Source organism: Ptiloglossa arizonensis, chromosome 1 (genome assembly GCF_051014685.1).
Source record: "Ptiloglossa arizonensis isolate GNS036 chromosome 1, iyPtiAriz1_principal, whole genome shotgun sequence".
In the NCBI taxonomy this organism is placed as follows: Eukaryota; Metazoa; Arthropoda; class Insecta; order Hymenoptera; family Colletidae; genus Ptiloglossa; species Ptiloglossa arizonensis.
Window position 1 is genome coordinate 30,814,195 of NC_135048.1, and position 24,709 is coordinate 30,838,903.

Genomic DNA, 24,709 nt, shown 5'->3' on the forward strand with positions numbered 1-24,709 from the left:
ATTATGTACATTCAATTTGTTTAATGAACCAAATAAAGTTTTTTACTCCACCTAAAAATATTGAACATCTTGATATACATTCGCAAAAAAAGATTAAACCTAATTATGTCAGCATAAAGTATTTTGTCGTATTTGGCATCTTTGAGAATTTAGATACAGTGGCGCCAAAAGTTTAAATCGACGGAGTCAATACTTGTGTAGGTACTATAAAGTTCTACGCATGAAAATCGATGTTTTATAAGCTGACATTTAATTGAATTTAAATTTAGCGCTAATACCGCAGAAATAAGCACCTCCGGCATAGCTCTGTCAGATAATTCCGCGAGAATATAAAGAAAAATGTATGTGTGTATGATATCCGCGTGACTTCGGTGATAAGTTGTAAAAAATTCCTTTTCAATCAGAGAAGTCGTGTTACATACGAGTGTTGGGTCGTTTTCGTGTCTGCATTTATGAATTGAACACCCTTGTACGTTGGTGAATCTCTACCATTTCCTCGTAAACAATATTCGCCAGTTTTATCAACGTCTTAGTCAATTTTGCATCATTGAATGAGTTCTATGTTTTTGTTTGTGAGATTAGTAACCACGTTGTTCCAAGCATTTTCATAACCTCAAATCTGAAAAAGCAGAGGAAAGGAAGTGCAAATAACATACGACGAATAAATGGTGTCGAACACTGTTGATTTACTTAAAAAATTACATGCATGTGAGTCATGTAGGTTTGCATTACGACGCTGAACGTCCTCTACGAGTCGTGCACATCTTTTTCTGGATGATAAAAAAAGAAAAGTACCAGTACGTATAGAAATTATGTATGCAATTGCATCGGGTAATATAGTACAAAATAGAACTAATAAGAAGATATTCAGAGTTAAATTTGCACGAATTTCTCTTGTTTGCCATACTTGATGTACGCGTATATATATGCCGCTAATATGTGTGTGTGCACGTTATTTTTTTTATGTAATTAATAACATCAAGAAATCCATTATTGTTTATTCGTTAAATAATGTGTCAAATTCGTATATTTAGTTACAATCTTTTTCCAATTACTTAAAAACAATATCAGTACCTTCTGTTTATAAAGCAGTTAAGTAATGTAGTGTTTTTATATTGTTTTATAGCATAATAAAATTTGTATGCTGTAACGATTTATACATCACATTCCTTACCTAAATTTATTTACACATTGAATGCACAATGACACTAGAATGCATAATATTTTCTTTTACAGGATAGCATTAACTTATTCTTATCAATGAATACATTAGTATCTTTTCATTGAATATAGTATAAGAAGTCATTTAAGAAAATTTTTAATGGAATATTAAAGTTGACAAGACAGTGTATCATTCTAATATCTTAAAAAATGAGACAGTGTCATCATCTCCAGCTTCGGCTTATGATCCTTCTTGTTTGTGTTGTTTGTAATAGAGCAGATATTTTTGTATTTTCTGCAACAGCAAGACATCAAATTGAAGAAGTATTTAGAGATATGCCTGCCAGATTTGGTGGCATGATACAATCTGAAGGGATTAAGGTATTTATTGTTTAATTATATTGCATGGTATAATTTATTATATGTAGTATTTAATAAGCTCATTTGCTTTTATAATTTTTATAAGTATGGCTTTACTTAGCATATAGATGTTAGAAAAAATAGAATTCCTCTTAGAAGGGTCAGCGAAAATTTATATCATGAAATATATATGTTACTTAATACACTAATTTATGTGATCTCATTTATTTTCTAAGTAAATAGTGCAATATAATGATATCAGTTTCAATTTTTTCTTAAAAAAAAATACAGATGTATTTTATAAACATTATGTATTTGAATAAAAATATACATTAAGCTTATTTTATTAGGGTATGGTGGTATATGCAGATCCACCTACAGCGTGCCATGAAATGCAGGGTCCTCCAAATATCACCAATTACAATGGTAATTGGGTAGCTTTAATTGCTCGCTGTAACTGTACCTTTGAGATAAAGGTTCGAATGGCACAAAAAGCTGGATACGATGCTGCGATTATACATAATGTGAACAGTAATAAATTAGGTAAATATTTTTATTATAAAAGTATGCAACAATAACAAATTTAATTCTCACCATTATTAAAAACATCTACAATAGTTACTTTAATTATGTTTTAATTTTTTGAGTTACCTTACAAAGAACAGAATAATGCATAAATATAAATTTATATATGTATATTTATATATGTATTAGGGTGTTCCTTATCATTGACCCTCAAATTTTTTTTCGTCAACCGTCCCAAAATGATTTCAATATATATGGTAAAATGCGTCTTGTAAAATATTAGCTCAGTCATATAATGGGAATCAGTACTAGAAATACTAAGAAGTTTAACACATAAATTTATATAAAAAGTTAAAAAGTCCATCCTTTGTCTCAAATGGTGTAAAAAATTTGTCCACTTATATAGCATCAATTTTATTTTTTAAATCTATTGGTATGAAGATGACCTTTCAATACCCATTCAGACAAAGTGCACATTTAATTACAATAGTTTTTGCAGCCATTTGACCAAATCGTATTAAAGTGTTCCTAAATTATAGATAATTAAAATTTTCTTTCTGAATATCTTTCATTTGACCTTTTAGAATGCTTCCAATATATACAGAAATAATTGTTGTAAAACATGAGCTTGACTGAATAGTAGGAAAATATTCTGCAGACGTTTGAAGTTTTACAAGTAGAATTAAGTGTGCAGATTTGCACCACGTCAGAAATTGTAAATAATAAATTTCAGTTTTGAATAGTATGTTTTTCTGTTGTCTGATCAAACTAATATTTTACAGGACTATTTTTGTATATATTATAAGTATGCTAGAATATTAAATAACTGAAATTTAGAATAAAAATTTCAACCCTTGTTTAAGTGGGTTTTGAAAGGTTGTTTCCATACCATTAGATTCAAAAACTAAAATCTTTTATGTCATTTGAAGCATTGAACAGACTTGTTCTTATGTAGTTGCACATGCTAAACTTCATAATATTTCATACATTTCCCTGTATCTGATCAAGCTAATATTTTTTCCTATATTAAAAACATTCAGGGAGATTGATGAATAAAAAGTTCAAAAAAAATTTTTGACCATCTATACCTAAGGACCACCCTAATGTATATGTATTTTGTTATAGAACCAATTATAGCAGAACATCCTGTAGGGATATTAATACCGTGTGTATTTGTCAGTGAAATCACCGGACAAATTATTAAAGAAAAGTATTTATACGACAAGTTGTATTTTGTACTCATTAATGATGATACACCATACAATATTAAACATTTACTTTTGCCATTTGCTATTGTTGTTGGGTTATGCTTTCTAGTCATGGTTATTTTCATGGTGAGGTCAAATAATAAAATATTGAAATAACATTGAAATTATTATGTTTTTAGCAAGCATCTGTATTTGAGACACTTAATTCCTGAATTGTAGATTGTTAGATGTATCAAGGACAGAAGAAGGCAACGAAGGCATATGTTACCCAACTCAAGTTTGAAAACTATTCCTACGCATAAATATATAAAAGGTGATCCGTATGAAACGTGTGCTATTTGTTTAGATGATTATATTGAAAGTGAAAAATTAAGGATTTTACCATGTGCACATGGTTAGTATATACTAGCAACAATATAAAAAGAAATTAAAAATTTATGTCATAATTATAAAGCATATTCTTTGTGGCATTGATTTTGTGGATTGTAATACATTAATTTGTTTCAGCTTATCACACAAAATGTATTGATCCTTGGCTGACAAAAAATCGTAGGGTTTGTCCTGTTTGTAAACGAAAAGTTTTTGCAGCAGAAGAACAAATTGTTACTGACGAAAGTGATTCGGATACCGTTGAAACACCTCTAATTCGTGATGGTCATGAAGGTATGAAAAACGCGTATTTTCACACACGAAAGTGTGTCCTATGAAAGCAGAAATAAATATTCTGTTAGGCACTCAAGATGGAACGCTTATGGAACAGAGAGAGAATTCTATTAGGCATGTTATAAGATTAGGAAGTACACAGTTTGTGGATAATTCGGGTAGTAGTTCTGGTTCTGAAGAATCCCTTTTAATTTGTTTTGATGAAGACAATATGGGTGCTGAAGAACCACCAAATGGAACTGCTTTTGTGGTGTCGGATACTCATACCATCAATGGTAAGAAATTTTTGTTGTTGTTTCTAACACTTTTGCTGCAATATACAGTTAGACTAAAACTGTCTTAGAAATCCATCAACTAAAAGGGGTACTGAAAAGTTTTCCAAGGAATATGATGTTTTGCTTCATAAATGGATCTGCTGTATTTAAACAGTTAAACAACCAATCCAATAATATGTTAGATCCTATTTTTGTTGTTTGTAATGCAAATCAATGGTGTTCAGAAAATTCAGATCTTAATCCTAAGCATTATGCTCAGCCATTGAAGTTTCATGGACATAGAACAGTTATTAATATGCAAGAAAATTGGGGCTTTAAAATGTACTATAATACGTTGATTAAAGTAGCAGAAGAATATATTTTCAATGGAGTAATTCCGGAATTTTCGCGGATAGAAGACTCAGACTGGAATGACTTGTATTTAACAGGAAGGTTGCATAAGCCTATGAAAGTATTGATGGAACCAAGTGAACAGTCCCAACTACCTACAGCTTTAATACAAAATTTACATTCAACCGTACATGCAGCATTCTTATTGTTTCCACAGCACTTTACAGAAACCGAGTTTTATAAAACTATAACTGGTTTATCCTGTAATGGCGATTTTCAAATGATTTTCAGTGAAAATAAAGATAAAGTGAATAATATATTTTTGACTCAACTGACACAATTTAAACAATTATACAGTATGATTATGCAAAATTTTGAAAATTTTTGTGATATTTCAAAGTTAGATCAAATAAATGTCATGTGTCATCAAGATACAAGTCTGGTGTCAAAAATGCATTGTTTCAATCAGTTTCCTACAACACCACAGATTAAACTTATCGGAGCATGGTCACAGGGTGCAAGATTAAAGGATACTGAGGAGTGTCAGCATGCATATGAATATGATCCAGAAGGTGGTGTGATACGGGAAGAATGTTTGAAACAAATTGTATGGAGATCTAATATCACGCAAAGTCTGAAGGGAATTGTTACTGCTGGACTTGTAAAATCTGTTAAATATAGTGGATCAAAAATAATGAAAATGTTGCAAACAAGTCCACAGACAAATTCGTTTTCGAAATCAGAGCTAGATTACAGCCAAATCGAAAGAATAGTAGAAAGTGTAAAGAATGAAGCACAGCCAAAGGAAACAAACAAGTGCATAGAGTAGTTATTGCATCCTTTTTAGTCATATTTTAATTCTGTTATATAAACAGTTTCTTACAGCTGTGTCTTAAATAAAGTTATTTAGTCAACTTGCGACTAACAATTTTTCATAGGTATTGTTTAATGCCTTAGCATCTTAAAATACTTTAATTAAACACAGTGCAACATTTTTAAGATTCTATATAAGTATTCTCATACTAGAAGAATTAGCACTTAAAATTAAACGCTAAATACGTTATATCTAACAAAGTATTGCTATGTATATATTACAATTTATCTCTATCAAAAATTAAATTTGTAATATTTTCAGCAAGTTACTAAATCATGACAACAATAAATTCGGATTCCGAGAGTCAGGACACTCGGGACTATTTTGTTTTGAAGCCACCTGCAAAAATAATGTCCACTCAGAAGTATAACTCGGGTAACGATCCAAATCAAAGTCAGAATATAAATTTAACTATGACAATGTAGAGATAGGAAAAAAAACTAAGCATGACGCAGTAGAAGAAATCATGGATTTTCTAAAGTGCAAGACATAGATAATACAGATCTAAAATATGCTGAAAAATATTCAAAATATATTCACGAGTTCAGTAGCTCGAGACGCGAAGAGAACAAATTCTACAAAAGCGTAACGGATGTCAATACAGATTAAAAAAATTCTATTTTATCTTCGAAATGCAAAACAAGGATAGGGGCAAGCATTGTAAACATAAGTCTTAAAAACGATCTGATAGTAGAAATAGGTATGATAGATATCAAAATAACAAATACCAACAAATCTTGCAAGAAATGCAAGCTCCTCTCTCGCGATTGAAGCTACAAACTGAACCGTATAAATTGAGATCGTTCGATCATTTTGGGAAACACTTGAAATACAATTTCCATACGAGAGTTTATATGAATGTATCGTTAGGTCAGGCTCAGATATATTTAATAGGTCATGCTGGACAGTTGTTCTTGCAAAGAAAACTGAAAAATAGAGGCAACGGGTAAGCGCGATATAAATTTTCTTCGTTTTACCTGTGATTGTTAAAAATGACAAATAAAGTTATAAATGCTTTGGCATTTTAGGAAGAGGAAGCATTTTATAATTTTAAAACATCGATTACAGAGTTGTCCAAAGAAACTCGCGAAATTGAAGGTGGAAAAAATAGAAAGCGCGAAAAACCGCTCTTAGAAGTACATCAGAGTAAACTTGAAAAAACAAGAAGGTACTTGTCTATTCATGGAGTTTAATGGTTTACATATTTCGACAGTACAATAACGGATAGAATATATATTTTTCAGAAAGAAGAAAGAAATGCAAAATTAACTGGGTTAAGAGTTAGAAGACCATTCGTCAAAAATATTAACTTACACATTAATTGATTTGATCGAATTCAGAAGAATACTATTATAAGCAAAGTACAGTACTTTAATGAAAGGTTTTCTTGCAGAAAGATCTAAATAGTAAGATTATAGTAAATTAATAAGATTTTACAGAGAGAAGTTTTGCTCAGTGTACATTTGTAATTTGGCTCACTATAAGCGATATTGCTAATGAGTGCCTTCAACTACAAATGATGTAATTCAATTTCCATTTACAGTGGGATTGAATTTTCTTTTTTTTTTTAATTATCTTTTCTTACTTGGTCAATGCTTAATAGTTTCATCAAATGTTAATAATTATAGGTGGTAATAATGTTAATATTATGAAAAACTATAATTATGTATAGTGACATACACCAATCTCTGCATGTACAATATATTATTGTGTAAATTCGATTAATTACTCTCAAAATATGTATGAACAATTGCATTAGTTGTAACTTCTATTCCTTATTGACTTTACTGAGAATCATATCGACTTAATTCTGTATTGTGCATGTATATTACACTATTGAAGTGTATACTTCGTAAATAATCTTCTTTATGCCTGTGATGAATACACACATGTAATATTCACCTATTGTATCATAAAAAATTCTACTCCTAATAAGTAATCAAAGCTCGCGTAAGAAAATGAAACCATAAAAGATACATTCTACGAACTTTGAAAATGAAATACGCTTCTCCTTTTCTGTTCTTATATTATAGAACCAATTTTATCTGTGATAATCCAAAAAATGTTTGGGTATATTAAATTTTTAGTCCTATGTAAACAGTTATGGTTGCATCATGTGTACTTTAAATATACTTTTTATAAAAACTATTATGTATACTCAATTTGTTTAATAAACCAAATAAAATTTTTTACTCCACCTAAAAGTATTGAACATCTTGATCTAGATTTGCAAAAACGATTAAATCTAATCATATTATTAACATAAAGTTGTCATATTTTCCATGTTTAAGAATCTATGTAGATACAGTAGCGCCAAAAGTTTCTATAACATGAAAATCGATGCTCTATAAGTTGACATTTAATTAAATTTAAATTTAGCGCTGATACCGCAAGACTAAGCACATCCGGCATAGCTCTGTCAGGTAGTTCCGCGAGAATATAAAGGAAAAAGTATGTATGTATGACATCCACGTGACTTCAATGATAAATTACAAAAAATTTCTTTTCAATCAGGGAAGTGTTAATCGTTCTCGTATTACATACGAGTGTTGGATCGCTTTTGTGTCTGTATTTATGAATGGACCACTTGTACGGTTGTGACTCTTTGACATTTCCTCGTGAACTTCACTCGTCAGTGTAATCAACGTCGCGGTCGATCTTGCGTCGTTGAACGAATTTTTCGCCTTTATTAGCGAGATTAGTCTCCACGTTGTTCCGAGGCATTCTCATAACCTCAAATTTGAAGAAGCAGAGGAACGGAGTACAAATGATATGCTACGGATAAATGGTGTGCAGCTCTTTGGACACCACTGATATACCTCAAGTACGTATGTGTGTATGTGATGTGTGCATACATGCATATATGTATTACGACGCTGAATGTTCATTGCGTGTCATACACAATGTATTTTTCTGGATGAAAAAAAAAACAAATACCAGTATGTACAGAAGTTCTGTATGGCCTTGGGTCGGATAATACAGCTGATAAGAACATATTTAGGGTTAAATTTACACGGATTTCTCTTGTTCATCGTACCTGATGTGTGCGTATTGCATGTACGTTTACATGTGTGTGCACGTCACTTTTTCTCACGTTGATGTACATCAAGAAGCCCATTATTGTTTATTCGTCGGTCAATGTGTCAAACTTCGTACATTGTGTTACAGTTTTTTTTTTAATTACTGACTTAGGTACGATATCTGTTTCTTCTACTTATAGATCATTTATCGAGCAACTAATTAATGTAGTGTTTTTATAGTTTCTGGTAGACATTAAGGATAACATTTTTACGCTGTCATATTTTATGTACTACATGCCTTGATTAGATTTATTTACATACTTAGAATGAATCGAAAATTGCCACACAGGTTATACTTCTTTCACTCGGTGAAACTATCAGACCTATTATGTTGGAAACATTGAAATTGAACGAATAAATTTCGATTTCTTTGAATATGGTGATATCCTTAGTTTTGGCAAATTTTTCTACTTGTGTCGACAAGTATGTAATAACGAATAATAATAGTTGTGAAAATTATTGTACAATTTAGAAAGCCATACTTTAGTTGTAAAACTTTTTAAATTGATGTTGACGGTAATGTTCTTTAGTAAATATTGTCGCAACTAATAACAATTACAACATTGACTATGACTTTTCTACAAAAAATTAAATTGGGTTATAAGTACATGCATCATATTTTCTTTTACAGGACAGCATTATCCTATTTCTAGTAATGGATACATCAGTATTTTTAAACTGAATGTAACATATAATGAGTTATTCAAGGAAAATTTTAATGGAATATTAAAGTTGACTGGACGGTGTATAGTTCTGATATTTTAAAAAATGAGACAGTGTTGCATAAATCATCAGCTTCAATTATGGCTTATGTTCCTTGTTGTCTGTGTTGTCTGCAACAGGGCAGATATTTTGGTATTTTCTGCAACAGCCAGACACCAGATTGAAGAAGAATTTAGAGATATGCCTGCCAGATTTGGTGGTATGATACAATCTGAAGGGATTAAGGTATTTAATGTTTAATTATGTTATATTGTACAATTGACTATATGTAGTGTTTACTTTATTGTATAGTGTAGTGCTTTACTTTATATTGTTAGAAAAAAGTAAAATTCATGATAAAAGGGTCAGGGGTGAATTTATATTATAAAGTACATATGTCACATAATAAACTAATTTATATATTATTTAATTTTCTAAATATTGTAATATAATGACACCAGTTTCCATTTTTTCTTAAAATATATGAGTAAATATTTAAGATAATTTATATTTGAATGAGAATATACCTAATAAAATATGATAATCTTATTTTATTAGGGTATGGTGGTATATGCAGACCCACCTACAGCATGCCGTGATATACAGGCTCCTCCAAATATTACCAATTACATTGGTAATTGGATAGTTTTAATAGCTCGCTGTAATTGTACCTTTGAGTTAAAAGTTCGAATGGCACAAAAAGCTGGATACGATGCTGCAATTATACATAATGTGAATGATAATGAATTAGGTAAATATCTTTATTATGATAGTGCAACAATAACAAATTAAATTCTCAATAGTGTTAAATATATCTAGGATAGTTCTTTTCGTTATGTTTTAATTGTTTGAGTCATTTTACTAAGCACAAAATAATGGATAAAAAGAAATGTATATTTATATATGCATGTGTATGTATTTTGTTATAGAACCAATGACAGCAGAACATCCTTTAGGGATATTAATACCATCTGTATTTGTCAGTGAAAATACAGGACAAATTCTTAAAGAAAATTATTTATATAACAAGCGGTGCTTTGTACTCATTAATGATGATACACCGTACAATATTGCAAATTTACTTTTGCCATTTGCTATTGTTGTTGGGTTATGCTTTCTAGTCATGGTTACCTTCATGGTGAGGGAAAATAATAAAATATTAAAACAATATTGAAATTATTGTATTTTTAGCAAGCATCTGTATTTGTGACACTTAATTTCTGAATTGTAGATTGTTAGATGTATTAAGGATCGAAGAAGGCAACGAAGGCATATGTTACCCAACTCAAGTTTGAAAACTATTCCTACGCACAAATATACAAAAGGTGATCCATATGAAACGTGTGCTATTTGTTTAGACGATTATATTGAAGGTGAAAAATTAAGAGTTCTACCGTGTGCGCATGGTTAGTATATACTCGTGATAATACAAAAAGAAATAAAAAATTTGTGCCATGATTATAAAGCATATACATTGTGTACTGATTCTGTGAATTATAATACATTAATTTGTTTCAGCTTATCACACAAAATGTATTGACCCTTGGCTGACAAAAAATCGTAGGGTTTGCCCTGTTTGTAAACGAAAAGTTTTTGCAGCAGACGAACAAGTTATTACCGACGATAGTGATTCAGATGCCGATGAAACACCTCTAATTCGTGACAGTCACGAAGGTATGAAAAATGAGTATTTTTACAGACTAAATTGTGTCCTCTGAAAACAAAAATAAGTATTTTGTTAGGTACTCAGGGTGGGACGTTTACGGAACAGTGGGAAAACCCTATTAGGCGTGCTATAAGATTACGAGGGGTGAATAATCTGGATGAATTTTCTGGTAGTAGTTCCGATTCCGAAGAATCTCTTTTAATTTGTTTTTACGAGGATAGTATGAGTGCTGGAGAACCATCTGGTGGATCAGCTTTTGTAGTGTCGGATACTCATAGCATCAATGGTATGAAACTTTTATTATGGTTTTTAACCCTTTCACTGCTATATAGTTGGACCAAAACTGATTTTTTTATCACAATAAAAGTTTATTATGTATAAGTAACGCAGTTTTAGCATTTCTGGTGTCGAGTTATAGCTGATTGAAGTGAGATCAGGAGTTTAGAAAGCCGGTAGAATTTGCAAATATTGAATGAAATCGTATATATAAAAGGTATTGATTTATCCACTGAGAAATAAAATTATTTTTATACTATGTGAACTATATATTAGTTTATTGATTTCTGAACAATTTGTTGAGTAATTATCGTGATTGTCAAAGAAGGGATTAAGAGCTCATAAAAGAAAAAAATTAAAGAAATAGTAAGTAATTATAACGGTTTAATATTAGGCGAATTACCGGAGGTGGAACATACTGCAAGCAGCACTAAACCGCCTACGGAGAATTTACATACAGGATCTTAAGAATTTACAGCGCCTGTCATTTACATTACTACAGGTTGTAATACACAGATCGTATCGAATTTACAAGCATCGAATTCAGGTGGATCTACCGAAAGTGAAACTACGAAGTAACGCATACAGTGGATTCCGAAAGACACGATAATTCTGCGCATGATTCTCGTAGGTTCAAAGTTTATTATCCTTAATAGGATGTTCATTGTTTATCTCAGATAAGATTGAGACACTCTTACATGGTATTTCGAGATTGACAGAGGAATGTTAGAAATCTACAATCGCGAAACAGAAGAGCATTTTTAAGATTTTAAAGATTTAATTTTTTTATTTGGACAAGTGAAGTGTCGAGCATACGTTTTGTCACAAATGTTAAAAAGTTGATATAAATCTAACTCTTCATCTAACATTTGTCGCTCTTTTTTTCATATCTCGTGTTTTGTATAAAATCAAATGAAATTATATAATTGAGAATGGTTTGCCATTTTCCTAATTCTAAGAATTATTGTTACCCTATCAGCTTTCTTTTGATTAAAAGTTGCTTTAGACATATGAAAATAATTACTCGGTAGTTAAGACTGCAAATTATTTTTTAGGCGTATATCTGAGTAATCTAATGTTTCAAATGGTAAACAGCGAAAGATTCCATGGTAAAATGCTTTTGAAATTACAAGAATATTTTAGAAATATTATATTACTCAATTTTGTATTTATAGTTCTATGGCCTACCTATTTTATGTTTGTGCATAACTATCGATTTGTATACATTTACCTCCTTTATTTAGTTAAATATTTTTTTTTCTTTAATTGTAGGAGTAGATATTTTCGAATAATTGAATATTTTTCAGCTATTCCATTAAGGCTAAATGACGATCACTGGTGATATATAGCAAATGACGTAAAATATACCTTGGCGATATAGTCCGTGATATGAATTTATAAATATTATTTGTTACTATATATATATGTATATATATATAGTAATATATATATATATATATATAACTTTAAAGACCAAAAACTAGAATTTGTTTTAGTACAGGATGTATAAGATTTAGCAAAAAAGCTAAGAACTTGTAATAATTAATATTTTCAATGTCAGATGATACATTAATCAAGTTGAATTTTTAGACTTAAGTGTCGCGAAGTGTAATGCTAATAAACAATTTTACAAAGAAATATAATGAAGCTCCAGAAATACTTTCTCAAATTGCCGTCGTTATCAAATCTTGATCTAACTAAGTAATAAGAAATAACATTATCGTGTTTCATATAACGAAACATTGCTTTTTTTCTGTACAAATTCTGTACATTTATATATATAGTTCAAATTAGTGTTTACAATCATTTCCTAATTGCGAACATATATCTGGAACTGTAGACTATATGCTTTCGAATGCGGAACGTATTACGTGTGTGCAATAAAGACAGTAGTGACGAATTGAGTTTATGCGAATTAGGGAATGGCGTTTCACTGTGCTATTGCTTGATCGAAAACTATGTAAATAGTCGGTATGAGAGACTTTGTTATGTATATTGTACAGTATCGAGGATTTAATTTTTACTTGATTGCTATGATGTTTGGATCAAAAGATTAGACTTGCTATTATCTTATTGTTTAACGTTAGGTGTATTGTCTAAATAAAAATAAAAAATATTTATATTTTGTATTTTACATGCTTCTGATATCCTTGGCGGTGCGGTTATGATAGGTTTGTATCCCAATTTCGGAGTAAAATTAATGGAAAAACGATTAAACTCGAAAGAACTTTAGAATCATATGTACTGAGGCGAGAAAAGTTAGATAAAGAGAACAATTTCACACGTACAAAGCCACGTTTTCAAATTGTTGACATTGATTCGGTGACATAAATTATTATTCCCATATTTAGCTATTTAAGTAAAATGGAAACAGTTTGCATTGACAACAGGAAGCGATACTTTAATCGTGAATTATTTCGTATATCTCGCATCGCTTTAATTACATTTCCAAGTTTCTATTTTTTATACGAAAAACTGTATTTTTTAATCATTACTTTATTCGTTAACAGAACGACAAAAGAATAGTATACCGTCGAGAAGCGAACTTCCGAACTTTGCTTTGTAAAGAAAGGAGTGTTACTCGACCATGGTTCGAAGATAAATATATTGATTTTTCAACAATCATCACAAAGAATTTTCTATCGAATCGAATCAACGATGTTTTCCATCGGTGATTAAAAAAGAACGCGTTTCTTCGTGGTTTACAAATCTACCTTCAGTAGTGTTCTTTTGGAATAATCGAATTTGCTGATGGGAAAGGTGTACATAATCGAACGACCGTGAAATGAATTCTTGGCACGAATTATCCGTATCGGTGAGGTGGCAAAAAAAAAAGCGGGATTCTCTAGCGATTAGCTTGGCCTGAAGAGAGTAAGAGCTGTGGAAGGGGTAGCGGGAGGTAGAGGGTTGGAAAAGGGGGCAAAGTAAGAAAGTTCTGCGGTTGCATAGAGGAAAGAGGTTCTAACGGCGTTCCGTTGAGAGAGAGCGAGAGTGGCCGCACGTGACGGCACAATGCCGTTTGAATTCGTCTCCTTGTTGTGTGAAAAAATCGCTCAGAGACGGCCGCGATGTCGAGGAAAGATCGTGCCTCGCTCCTCGTAGAGTTTGGCCTCTCCAACCTTCAGAGCAGCCTCGTCCTCTCCACCTTCGCTATCGCAGCAACCCCGATTTTTTCCTCCACCTCTGTTGGAGGATCTTTCTTACTCATCCTCTAGATCTCTTCTCTTACTCACACATTCTTATTCAACGTTCCTTCACGCCATCTAGTCGCGGCTTATTTAGAAGCGGGCCACCGAATCAGGCACATCGATGCTCGCCGAGTTGGCTTCGAGTTGCGACACGTATGCAACTAATTGCAAATACGTACATACACATCATACATACATACATACATATATATATGTATATATATACATATACATACACATACGTATTGTATTCGGCGCGTGCGGAAAATCGCCAGCCAAGACAGCGCTTGCAATTACGATAGGTTAGGTTTTGGGCTCAGCAGTTACGATAGGTTATGTTTTGAGTCTTTGTCATCGAGCGAATAGTTTTTTTTCACTCGCAGATACATGCGATGCTCGACACGCGTACGCAATTAAGCACTAGTATGTGCCGTTAACGTTGCGATTAAATATTAACGCAACCACGTGCAGAATCACGAAAGAAAGACTTTTCACTCGGCGTTTACATACATAAAGGCATTTGACCTTCGATCGTAAAATGTGAACTTTACGTTCAATGACATTAAAGGGATGAGAAAAATGAAGACGATTGAAAGAGAGGAAAGTTTTAACGATAAGAGGTTACAGATACGATTAGCGGGGATTGATCGAGTGCGTATCGGTTGATTTCTCGTTGGTGTTATGTCGTTAGTGCCGATCAAGAGTCTCGTATACGGAGCATAGGTTATATTTTAAAAAGTGTCGTAAATACGGATTGGCTCGAAGCAGTGTATATACGTATGCCCTTGTTTTGTGATATTCGAATAATTACGACGCGGTCATTCCCTGCGTTACATACTTATCGATGAGAAAACGAAGAGGGTGCTAGAGAATTTTGCGCGCGTCGTGTAATCAATGGAGAATAATGCGACTCGGTATGTCTGCTTCTTGTCAACTTTTCCATAAATCATTCCGCGAACGATAATCTCTTCGTAAGCAAGTTAATCGCAATCTAAACGAAGCAAAAGAATGGCGTACTGTCTTTTCGCAAACAACGGACCGTAGCTCATTGTTAGAGAAGCGATATGACTCGATACCGATAAGCAATATTGTATCTAGAACGTTGTGCGCAGTAGAAACAAAGCTGTGACTAAATAATGCATACTCGTGCTTCATCTAAAACATATATGTACATATACGTTGATATTCAAGCACGTGCAGACGAAACAAACTACGAAGTCACATTATAGCTCGCGGTTGAATTTTAATCAAGTTCGCGTTCTCGCGAGATGCGTCTTCGACGCGATGCAGTTTGCTACCGTTTTGTTGTTGTAACCGCTTCCGTATAATCAAAAAGGAAAATAACCGTTGCGTAACACTCGATGCGTTAAAAACAAGTATTTTCAATGAACGCGTAACAATTAATGTTCGTTATGTAAGATCTTACCGAAGAGTGCTGTAAACGTAGCGACGCGATTGGACAACACAGTAACTGTCCATAGACATTACGTTGAAAGGAATTCCATGCATTTTGTCACGATCGACTCGTCGATTTGTGCGAACGAAATTTTCGGTCGCGTTCGACAGCGTTACGGTGTATACGGCGTTCGAAGTAACGAATTGCGTACGTAGAAAAACAAACTGGTACGCGCGTGACCTAATTTTGAGATATCGCGCGAGTCACGCGCGCAAACGGAACCGTTTATTTTTACGTTACACTTGGTTTCACGCGAGTTATGTCCTTAGCGATTTTCCCCGTTCGTGTTATCTACGTCGCTGCGACCGTGCGAGCAGTACCGAGCGTATGCGTACTACGAATTCAATCGAGTACACGCCTCGTGCATCTCAACACGCTACGGGAAATGTACGCGTTTCGCTCTTAACCCTTTTCACTCGAGAAGCGACACTCGGTCGTGCGGTCTAATTTACCGTAATTCTTCTAATACCGAAAAATTTCGTGGCTCGAGATGGAAAATTATCACACAACCCCTGAAATGTAAAAATACAGGAAACGTTGAAATAAATGAGTCACCGTACCGAATCAATCGTACGATTTATCGCCATCGTCGTTTCGACCGTCGTTACGGCTCCGGGTCCGTTTCGACCCAAAACTGAATATCATTCGCGTTCGAACACACGTGGATTACGATCGAAGTCTCGCGTCGTCGGATTTGTAAATTCTTCGTTTGTTAATTTCAATGGCTACGAGGAGCACGAAAGCAGGTCAAACGGCTGTTGTTTCGTTGCGTGAATATTGCATGGGTCAAAACGGACCCGGAGCCCGTTGACGCAAAGGTTAAAAGATTTTCACGGTTCTCCGCGACGAAAATAAACCGTTCGAGCGCGGTTCGATCGTTTAAATTTTTCATGTCCTACGGTCAGGATTTCGCCGGAGTTCGGAACCTTCTCGCCGAAGGTGTAAAGGCGTACGTAGATTGCGACACTGGCAACATGCCGACAGTGTCGTTCTTAGGAGCTGTTTCGAGCCTCCTCGTGGAACAAGTACGTCCACGATTGCATACCTCCGCAGGATCGAAGGTTGCGAAAGTTCTGGAAAATAGTGTCGTCGCGATTGGTAAACGAGGACGCGAATCCTGGCCGATAAAACGGGTTACCGAATCTCGACTACCTGGAGCGGCACGGTTCGAGGTGGCAAGCGTCACAGTTCGCTGAAATTAACGCGCGAGCTACGAAAGCGGAGTCGAACGCTGCGAGGGACCAATAACGACTGCGGCGGAGACAACGGAGACCACTGCGATTAAAATGTTTTACAGCGAACCGCAAAAGTAAACACTTCACGCTGGATTCCAGGTTACACGGTGCGGCCGAGAGTCCCTGAAACGAAGAGTCGAAGTAGGACGGCGAGAAAGATCGTCTCGGGAGAATGGCCATCGTGATCCAGGACCGAGACACCGAGCTATAAATTACCAGAGTTATACGTTCGTCAATAAGGACACGCTTTTTCCTTCGTACACCTGGAGATTCCATTCCGACGGAATCAACTCGGTAAACTTCGGAGATATTGTCCAACGGAATAAACAAAATTAGTACGGCGGAAGGAGATACCTTTTAACACTGAGCGAATTTGAAAACAATTTTTTCAATTGTTTGCTTTGCACGTTCCTCTTTCGGAGAGTCTACAATTTTACTGAAAAAAAACACAGATATATATTAGGTTATTCGGAAAGTTATTACGTTTTTTTTTTGGTGAAAATGAAACAGGATTTTTTTAAAGTGTATAAATATTTTATTAAATTATATATTCTCCATTTTGGAAAACGAAATGACTTTCCGTACAATTCAATATTTTTTATTTTAGTAAAATTGTATATAAATTTAATATAAGTTTTTTCAAGTAAAATTGTATACTCTCCGAAAGAGCAACGTGTAAAGTAAACAATTGAAGTATATATATATATTTTTTTAAATAAAATTGTATATATATATATTTTTTTTTTTTTTAAGTAAAATTGTATATGTATATATATATATTTTTTTTAAGTAAAATTGTATATATATATTTTTAAGTAAAATTATATATATATTTTTTTTTAAGTAAAATTGTATATATATACTCTACAGGTACAACGAGGGTTGTGAAAGATGAAATTAGACATCTCCGAAAAGGGTAAAATGGCGTTGAAAGCGGGTTATCGTAGAGGTTAGGAGTTCGTTGGAGAAATCTATAATTTCATCGATCGTTGCTATGTGTCAGTCACGTGGCCCCCCGATGAACATCATATTTCGAACCGAAGCGGCGGTCTCCCGTCCTCGTATCGGCGTTACCCTGTTCCCCGTTTTAAAGTCGGACACCTGCTCGAATCTCGAGCACGATTTGCCATTTCGCCGCGAGAGGTCCCGCGTAACGTAAATACGAACGCGTCGTTCCCGCACGGTCGTCTCGTGGATCGAGCGTTGAACGACGCCCCCCGTCCCGATGGCAGATCTCGTTTCGCACGAATCGCGTGAACTCGGCACAATCGGCCATTTCGTACGCGAGAATCGTACGGTGGTCGGTGTACGGGCGATGAAACGCGTTACGCGTGAGGTCCCGGGCACGGTTGGGCTCGCGTAGAAGAAGAAGAAGCAAAAGGAGCGGTAAAAGCGAGCGAGGGTCACCTTAGGGGGGTTACCAACGCGGTTTGACCGAGTAACAATCAAATAGGCTAGCCGTCCGCGTGACTAACTCGTCGCCGCTGCTGCAGCTGCTCGCGAATTATCGATTCGCGAAAATTTCCCTTCGTCCATGGACATGCGCGCGGGCGCGCGCGCGCGGCAACACTACTCGACCCGTGAGATCACCGGTGAGCGAGGCAGACAGGGACAGAGAGCGAAAGAGAGAACGCAACGAGAAACGTCCTTGGTGTAGGATACGCCTTCGCGCGTATGCGTAGATCCGTGCGCGAGGAAACGTGCTCGCTCTGGATACCTAACACGGTACATGCGCCCTGTGTCTTTAATGTCGCATCATCGGCAGGTATAGTCCTCGGGGATGCTGATATAGCGAGAGACCGACCACCAGCCCCGCGAGGGACGGTATAAAATTCGAAACAATCGTTTCGGCTAACTCCCCCCCTGTGGGGGGACCGAGGCGGTCGGGGGATCCCGGTCAACGCGAACACCCGACCTGGCTGCTAGACCGGGACGAAAGGAATGGAACAATTCTTCCCTCTCTCTCCCTCTCTCTCACGTCTGCGTCTCTTCACCGTTTTCGTTCTTCGAGCGGAGAGACTCGCGTAACGGCGTTCGCCCTGTGGGTCGCTCGCACGGAATCCACGACAAATCCTTCGATTCCAAACTAGCGGGATTTATTTACGGTGGACGTCGTTCAGGGCGGATATGTTACGCGGTGCATCCTCTTAAAAGTCGAAGCCAACCCCCCTCCGGTTCCTCGTCGGGTAGGTGCACGCGGGGTTGTCCTGTTGGACGTTGACGAGGTAATTGGCTTCTCGCGGCCTTGAGGAAATTTCAGACCCCCCTCTTCCACTCCGTTCGTAACTTTTCAGTCATCCTCGAATCGATCCGCGGGACGACATCGCGTCGCGAGGGCCTTCGATTCGTCGCGCACCGAGCGGGACACCGAGCGGAACGATCCTCGATGAACCTTTTTTAATGATTCAATCGGCGATCGATGGATGGAAGCCACGGACCCGGTTACGCGGGTTATATCGGGTCCCGTGAGAAGATATCGGCTACGAAACCGATTCCGGGGACACGGTTCGTTCGCGGCCCGGAATAGACGGGACCTGGATCAAATATTCCCCGATCGAACGCACGTAGACCACTACCACTACCCTCTCACCGCCACCACCCCCCTCTCGGTGTTTCGAGTATTTTCGTTAGCCGCGAGGGAACGTATCGCGGAGAAGTCGAACGCGTCGAGTCGATCCCGGTTGCGAAATAACACGACCTCGCCGGGAGCGCGGTCGGGAAAACGTTCAAATCTCGCTTCGTTCTCAACCGGATTGTTCCACCGGTGTTGTTCCTTCCGTTTTCCTCGAACCTAGGGGAAGTACTGGTACCTAGTAGGTAGGTATACTGCGAGAAGCTGGGAAGACGTCTTTTGGCAGGAATTGCGATATCGTGTGTACGAATAAACACACTGTCGAAGAATCGGGCGAAGTCGAATGAGATTTTTCTCAGCTCTCCGTAGTAGCGCGCGCGATCGAAGAAATTACCTACGAAAGGTAATATTTCTTTCTTTTGAAAAACGGTCGAAATACTTCTCGACGTTGTCCACAATTTTCCTTGATCCGGGCGACGTCTTTCCAGCACCCGTGTGTACTGCGCGCAGTTGAGAAAATGACCTCCGGAAGCGAGCAAGAATTGCTCGACGATGTCCGCGATCCTTTTACGCGCAGCACGTTCCCCTTGATCCGGGTGACGTCTTTTCAGCTCCCGATCGTAGTGCGCGCAGTCGAGAAGATTACCTCCGGTGGAGATCGCTTCGAGGGGCTGCAGGTAAGCGACAATTGCTCGATGCTGATCTCCGCGATCCTCTTACACGTAGCGCGTTCTTCTCGATCCAGGTGACGTCTTTACGATACTGCCGAGAGTACTGTGCGCAGTCGAGAAGATGGAAGGAATCGCTTCGAAGGTTTTCAACTAGGTAAAAATTGCTCGATGCTGTCCACGATCCTCTTACGCGTAGCACGTTCACCTTTGATTTGAGTGACGTCTTCCCAGCACTCGATAGTACTGTTCGCAGTTGAGAAAATTACCTCTGGAAGAAATTGCATTCAAAAACCTGTGATTGATTACAAGTATAAATTGCTCGCTGTCCACGATTCTCTTACGCGTGGCACGTGTTCACCCTTGATTCGAATGACGTTTTTCCAGCACTCAATAGTATTGTTTGCAGTTGAGAAAATGACCTCTGGAAGAAATTGCATTCAATGACCTGCGATTGATTACAAGTATAAATTACTCGATGCTGTCCAGGATCCTCTTACGCGTGGCACGTGTTCACCCTTGATTCGAATGACGTTTTTCCAGCTCTTGACAGTACTGTTCGTAGTTGAGAAAATGACCTCTGGAAAAAATTGCATTCAAAGGCCTCTGATTGATTACAAGTATAAATTGCTCGATGCTGTCCACGATCCTCTTACGCGTAGCACATGTTCACCTTTGATTTGAGTGACGTTTTTCCAGCACTCGACAGTACTGTTCGCAGTTGAGAAAATGACCTCTGGAAGAAATTGCATTCGAAGGCCTGCGATTGATTACAAGTATAAATTGCTCGCTGTTCGTATTGCTCTTACGTAATACACGATACACCCCTTTTAATCCATCTGACATCTTTCCAGTTCTTCACAGTACATTCTCATCTTTTATCGTGCGAGGTACATCCTTCGTGGGCAACTGTTCTCGGACGCTCCTGCGCGACGTGCAATCATTGGCTCTAATTCCATATCGCGTTACGTTCCAATCGTCCCTTCCGCCCTCGAGCATAATCGACGAAAGGGATACCTATCAGCTCCTCGAGATACGCTCGCGCGGTATGTTAACCTATTCAGCCTTTAGATATTCCTCACTTCCCTTGGACGACCCGGGGCACCGACTCACCGACCTTTGACAACATTTTACCTCGGTAATGCTACTACAATTAGGAGCATTGTTTAAATTTAAGCTGCACTGTGGCACAACCAACAAAGGGGGGCAGGGTGATACCCTCTTATAAAAAGTTACTTTCAATTCTTTCATCGAGTATACAGTTTTACATTTTTAGCAAATTTTGATTCGTTTGGATGAACTTTGACAAACTCCGAAGATTGGACTTTATATTAGGTTTCTATTAGATTGTTCGGAAAGTCATTTCGTTTTCCAAAATGGAGAACATCGAATGTAATGAAATGTTTATACACTCTAAAAAAATCGTGTTTCATTTTCACTAAAAAAAAAAAAGGAAATGATTTTTCGAACAACCCAATAAAATCGCTGTTATAGCGATCGTAAAATACGATTCAAAATCGTCCTAGATCGACAACCACTAGCTCGACTCTTAGTAACGACTCTTGTGTCTCGATCCAAGCTGTGCGTTACGAATCCAGCTCGTGACCAACACCGATTACGTTAATTCGGCATTCTCTCGGATTAGACCCACCAAAGTGTCTCTTATTCCTTAGAAAGCTGTCTGTGCTCCTGCCAAGGATTTATTCCCCGTGATCGTTTACCGTGTTTCGTCAGCGACGCTCGCCCATTGCAGAAAGAAAAAAAAGGAAGAAAGAAAGATTAGCCAGGAATTACTCGACGTGCTGTCCACGTTCGAGCACGTTCCCCTTGTGGAGCGATACAGACGAGGAAAGAGATCAGACCCGGCAGGAGTTACGTATCGTACCAGGTCAGACGTTTCGGTCGGTGTTCGCGCAGCGAACAAAAATTCCTCCCCACTGTCCACGTTCAGATTCTCCCTTAACCCACACCGATATTTCACCGTGCGATATCTGCATCGAAGATCCGAAGGGAACGTCCCCCATCCTGGACGAAATTCCGTTTTAACGAGAAGAATTTTCCAAAAAGCTCATTTCGATGGATCGCGGAGCCAGTCAAGGTGTAAATAAACCGTACACAGAGATCGATCGATGCTTCGACCCTGACGAGGACCCTTCGGAATGGCAATTTCGCTCGAGTGTACCACCAAGGACGATTCGTACGAACGGTGACGTTGTTTCATCGGGAGGAAAACAAACAATTCCGGAAGTAACCACGAAGGCGTCTGTCGATCGCGATTCCTTGACGGTACTCCGAAAGATGGCGTCAAGGTCGAAGGAAATTTCTCGGATCACCGACCGAAAGCGGCAGGAACACTCGTCTTATTTAACAGCGTTGCCAAGTACGTTAATTCGGCATCCTCTCGGATCAAACCCACCAAAGTGTCTTTTATTCCTTACAGAGCCGATTACGAGCGGAAACACGATTTACAAGCGGAAAAGATTCTCTCGAATTGTAAGCATTGGCTCCGCCAAGAGGGGGATGCGTCCGTTAATACAAACTCATTCGAGATATATGCAAGTATGCAACAAAGCGGGGCAAATAGTCGCGCAGAAAGCGGGGTCGCGAAACCGCGTCCATTTCTACGAACTTGTCCAAGGTATGCAAGTACGCAACAAAGCGGGGTCGCGAAACCACGTCCGTTTCTACGAACTGATCCAAGGTACGCAAGGACGCAACAAAGCGGGGCAAAAATCGTGCAGAAAGCGGGGTTGCGAAACCGCGTCCGTTTCTACGAACTGGTCGAAGGTGTACGCAAGGACGCAACAAAGCGGGGCGAAAAATCGTGCAGAAAGCGGGGTCGCGAAACCGCGTCCGTTTCTACGAACTGGTCCAAGGTACGCAAATACGCAACAAAGCGGGGCGAATAGTCGCGCAGAAAGCGGGGTCGCGAAACCGCGTCTGTTTCTTGGAAGCGAGTAATTATAACTACTTTTCCACTCGATCTCGATGGTATTAGGTCGGGCGGTGGAAGCGAGGCGCGAAGTCGAGCCCGAGGGGTGCCTCGATCTCGTGGGTCTTTCTCAGCCTCTCGACCTCGCGCGTCGATCGAAGCCGACGGCGTATGAACGCGCGCGGCGGCGTGTCGCGTGCGACCGAAACCCCAGAGAACCCGAGAACCCCTGGCCTGGCGATAATATTCGGGTCGTGTTTGGGGACCGGGTTTCTACCTAGTGGCCGCCCCGCGGAATCCATACCGGAGACCACCACGACGACGATAACGCGTAATCCTGGAGAGTTCCAGGATGGTCGGAATTTTTCTTTTTCTTTTCTTTTCGCATTTTTCTTTTGTTTTTTTATTTTTTTTTTCATTTTTCTTCTTCTTCTTCTTCTTCTTCTTCTACTTCTACTTCTACTGTGCTCCCGCGGACGACAAAGGCCGTCCCTCGAAGAAGCGACAGGAGACGACGCGAGGAGCGGCGAACGGAAGAGCGGGAGGATGACGGTGACGAAAGAGTGTTCCGCGAGAATCGAGGCGTGCACGGTGGGAATCGTTCGAGGGTAGACGACGGTGAAGGGTATATCGGGGTGGGGTTTCAGGGCAGCGCGAGGAACAGTGAGAGGGAGGGGAGAATGGAGCGGAGTCGACGGTCGCGTACGGTGGTGGAAGCGGGGGCGGTCCGGGGGACCGGGGAGGGGAGAGTAAGCGTGGAGGGGGTAGGGAACCGGCGGCGTGTGTACCGTTGTTTTTAGTCCGAGAGACGGAAAGACGCGTCGGGAAGGACGCTGGAGAGAGAGGGTCGAAGCTCGCGGGGAGGGAGGCGTAAGGGCGACGGGGAGATGGAAAACCGTGAGGGACGGGAGGAGCGGAGGGGTTGTCGCGGAAGCTGCGCGGGGAACGGAGAGACGGTCGAGGAGCCGAAAAGCGATCCAGGGGAATCGTCCACGGTAGGGGAGACGGGAGGAGGAGAGGGGAGAAAGAGGAGTCGCGAGAGCGGGCGGCAAGGGCATCGAGGGTCGTTGGCGGAGTAGCGAGAGGGGCCAGGGGATGAGAGGAGCGCAAAGGGTAGAATCGAGGCGAAGGCGGCGAAGGCTCCCCCGGACGGTGGTACGGGGAAAAAGGAAGATGGCGGATTCTGGCGACACTTTTCCGTGTCCCGAGAGCGCGGGCACGGCCCATCCCGCGCGACCGACTAGCCCCCGGAGCCTGGCGAGACCGTTTCCGTCGGTCCAGCCCGGCCGCGTACGCCGAAACCCTCTCGACGTTGATCGCGCGCGCCGCGGCTCGTGTTCCCGTACGAGCCGAAAGAATTTTCACCTCCTTCCCGCTTCGGTGGAACGGAAACGGATACAACGGTTAGAGGGGGAGGGGGGAGGGGGTTCTCTCGACGAGAGAAACGGAGACACCGAGTAGAAAAAGAGAGACGGAGAGAGGTCGGAGGATGCCAGAACGCGCGCAAGCTTTCTCCCTGCAAAAGAGATCCACCGGTG

General features: G+C 38.6%; 2 protein-coding genes across 6 annotated transcripts; both read left to right on the forward strand.

Annotated features, from left to right (window-relative positions):
* Nucleotides 1-170: 170 nt before the first annotated feature.
* LOC143150762 (uncharacterized) lies at nt 171-6,564 on the forward strand. 4 transcript variants are annotated; one of them, XM_076319250.1, is made up of 11 exons: nt 171-469; nt 583-797; nt 1,237-1,542; nt 1,872-2,064; nt 3,172-3,380; nt 3,474-3,648; nt 3,762-3,917; nt 3,968-4,192; nt 4,261-5,347; nt 5,658-6,342; nt 6,425-6,564. In XM_076319250.1, exons 3-10 carry the CDS (start codon nt 1,372-1,374, stop codon nt 5,764-5,766), a joined length of 2,325 nt encoding a protein of 774 aa, XP_076175365.1. In that variant the 5' UTR covers nt 171-469; nt 583-797; nt 1,237-1,371; the 3' UTR covers nt 5,767-6,342; nt 6,425-6,564. The 4 variants fall into 4 exon arrangements, with proteins under 4 accessions (XP_076175365.1, XP_076175392.1, XP_076175374.1 ...); XM_076319277.1 differs by having other exon boundaries at nt 171-797; nt 4,261-5,460; XM_076319259.1 differs by having other exon boundaries at nt 171-797; nt 6,465-6,564.
* Nucleotides 6,565-7,850: 1,286 nt separating this feature from the next.
* On the forward strand, nt 7,851-13,257 carry LOC143150795 (E3 ubiquitin-protein ligase RNF167-like). 2 transcript variants are annotated; one of them, XM_076319338.1, is made up of 8 exons: nt 7,851-8,220; nt 9,108-9,424; nt 9,737-9,929; nt 10,108-10,316; nt 10,410-10,584; nt 10,697-10,852; nt 10,921-11,130; nt 11,235-11,426. In XM_076319338.1, exons 2-8 carry the CDS (start codon nt 9,245-9,247, stop codon nt 11,264-11,266), a joined length of 1,155 nt encoding a protein of 384 aa, XP_076175453.1. In that variant the 5' UTR covers nt 7,851-8,220; nt 9,108-9,244; the 3' UTR covers nt 11,267-11,426. The 2 variants fall into 2 exon arrangements, with proteins under 2 accessions (XP_076175453.1, XP_076175444.1); XM_076319329.1 differs by lacking the exon at nt 11,235-11,426 and adding an exon at nt 11,515-13,257 and having other exon boundaries at nt 7,854-8,220.
* The last annotated feature ends 11,452 nt before the right edge of the window (nt 13,258-24,709 follow it).